Consider the following 1,264-nt stretch of genomic DNA (forward strand, 5'->3'; position numbering starts at 1 on the left):
TCTAGATTAAGAAAAAATGTATCTATGCTCACCACTAATAATAAAGCATGTTGCAAAATATGCATCAACATCAGAAAAGTTTGGACTTTACTAGACGGTTTGAAACCTCTTTTAAAATGTGTTTTATGTATTTTTTCTCACTCTTCCTCGTCTCTTTCAGTAACGCATTTCAAGCTTTACCAGCGAGCTAAGCATGTGTACGGCGAAGCTGCGCGCGTGCTGAAGTTTCAGAGCGTGTGCGACGCCGGATCTGCCGAGTCTCTCCAGCTGCTGGGGGACCTGATGAACCAGAGCCACGCGAGCTGCAGGGACCTGTATGAATGCAGCTGTGCAGAACTAGATCAGCTAGTGGATGTCTGTCTGTGAGTACAACGGGACCAAAAAGGAGATCCTGTTTGTTGTGATGTCGGGTTTAAAAAGTTTATGCTACTTGATGCAAAGCCTCATTAAGAGAGATTCAAATTTTTTTATGTTTTTGCTTTTGCTGAAAAAGATGTTTAAGTTACACAAATCTATTCTATAATTTCTACTTTCATTAAAATTGTGCAGCTGAGGGGGTGTAAAAATATCCGGACAACTGGTGCATTGTCAAAAAATTTTCCTAGTGTGTTTTAGAACAGAAGTTCCCAAACATTTCTGTCTGAGACCCACAAAGATAGATGCAATTACTTTACTCTATATTTATGTATCCATTTAATGTCAATTATATTACATTTTTAATAAATTAATTACTTTAAAGCAAGGGCGGCATAGCTCATTTTGTCAGAAAAAAAAAAAAAGAGCCTTGGCAGACGGGGGGGTGTCGCACTAGCTGTTATCGGCTCAGTTATTTCAGCCGGTCTGATTAGATGAAAAACTCTAATGGCTGTCTGTTAGCAGCTAGCTGACATTTTGTAATCATATCTATGTAACAAGAAAAACTCATCAGCTACTTTCAGCCGGGAAGAAATCTACGCCCAACTGTTGTGTCACATGACCAAATGAGCTAATTTCATTGGCTAGAAACCAGTGATGGGACTAACGCCGTTACCTTGTTTTAGTAACTAGTAATCTAACTAATTACTTTGACTGTAACTATAATGCAGTTACCATTGCTGACACCCCGTTACTGCGCGTTACTCAGGTCGCACAATGAACCTTTTTTCATGGTAGGACTCGTGCGCGCCTTGTCATGAGAGAGGGGAGGATGAGAATGGCTGATGTATAGTGAGATTCCGTCTGTCAGTTGGGTAGGTGGGTGTTTCTGCTGGCGGGTGTTAACGTA

The 1,264-nt window shown here is 40.7% G+C and overlaps 1 protein-coding gene across 1 annotated transcript in view; it reads left to right on the plus strand.

The window, feature by feature from the left end:
• The window catches only part of galk2 (galactokinase 2), a gene marked incomplete at its 5' end in the record, with an annotated part of 13,208 nt that overhangs the window by 6,803 nt on the left and 5,141 nt on the right, over window positions 1-1,264 (plus strand). The window contains one exon of the mRNA XM_015378982.1: window positions 160-362. Within this exon, the coding sequence (XP_015234468.1) occupies window positions 160-362 (203 nt within the window). The remainder of the gene's footprint in view (window positions 1-159; window positions 363-1,264) is intronic.

Source organism: Cyprinodon variegatus, unplaced genomic scaffold, assembly GCF_000732505.1.
Source record: "Cyprinodon variegatus isolate N-32 unplaced genomic scaffold, C_variegatus-1.0 Scaffold183, whole genome shotgun sequence".
Classification (NCBI taxonomy): domain Eukaryota; kingdom Metazoa; phylum Chordata; class Actinopteri; order Cyprinodontiformes; family Cyprinodontidae; genus Cyprinodon; species Cyprinodon variegatus.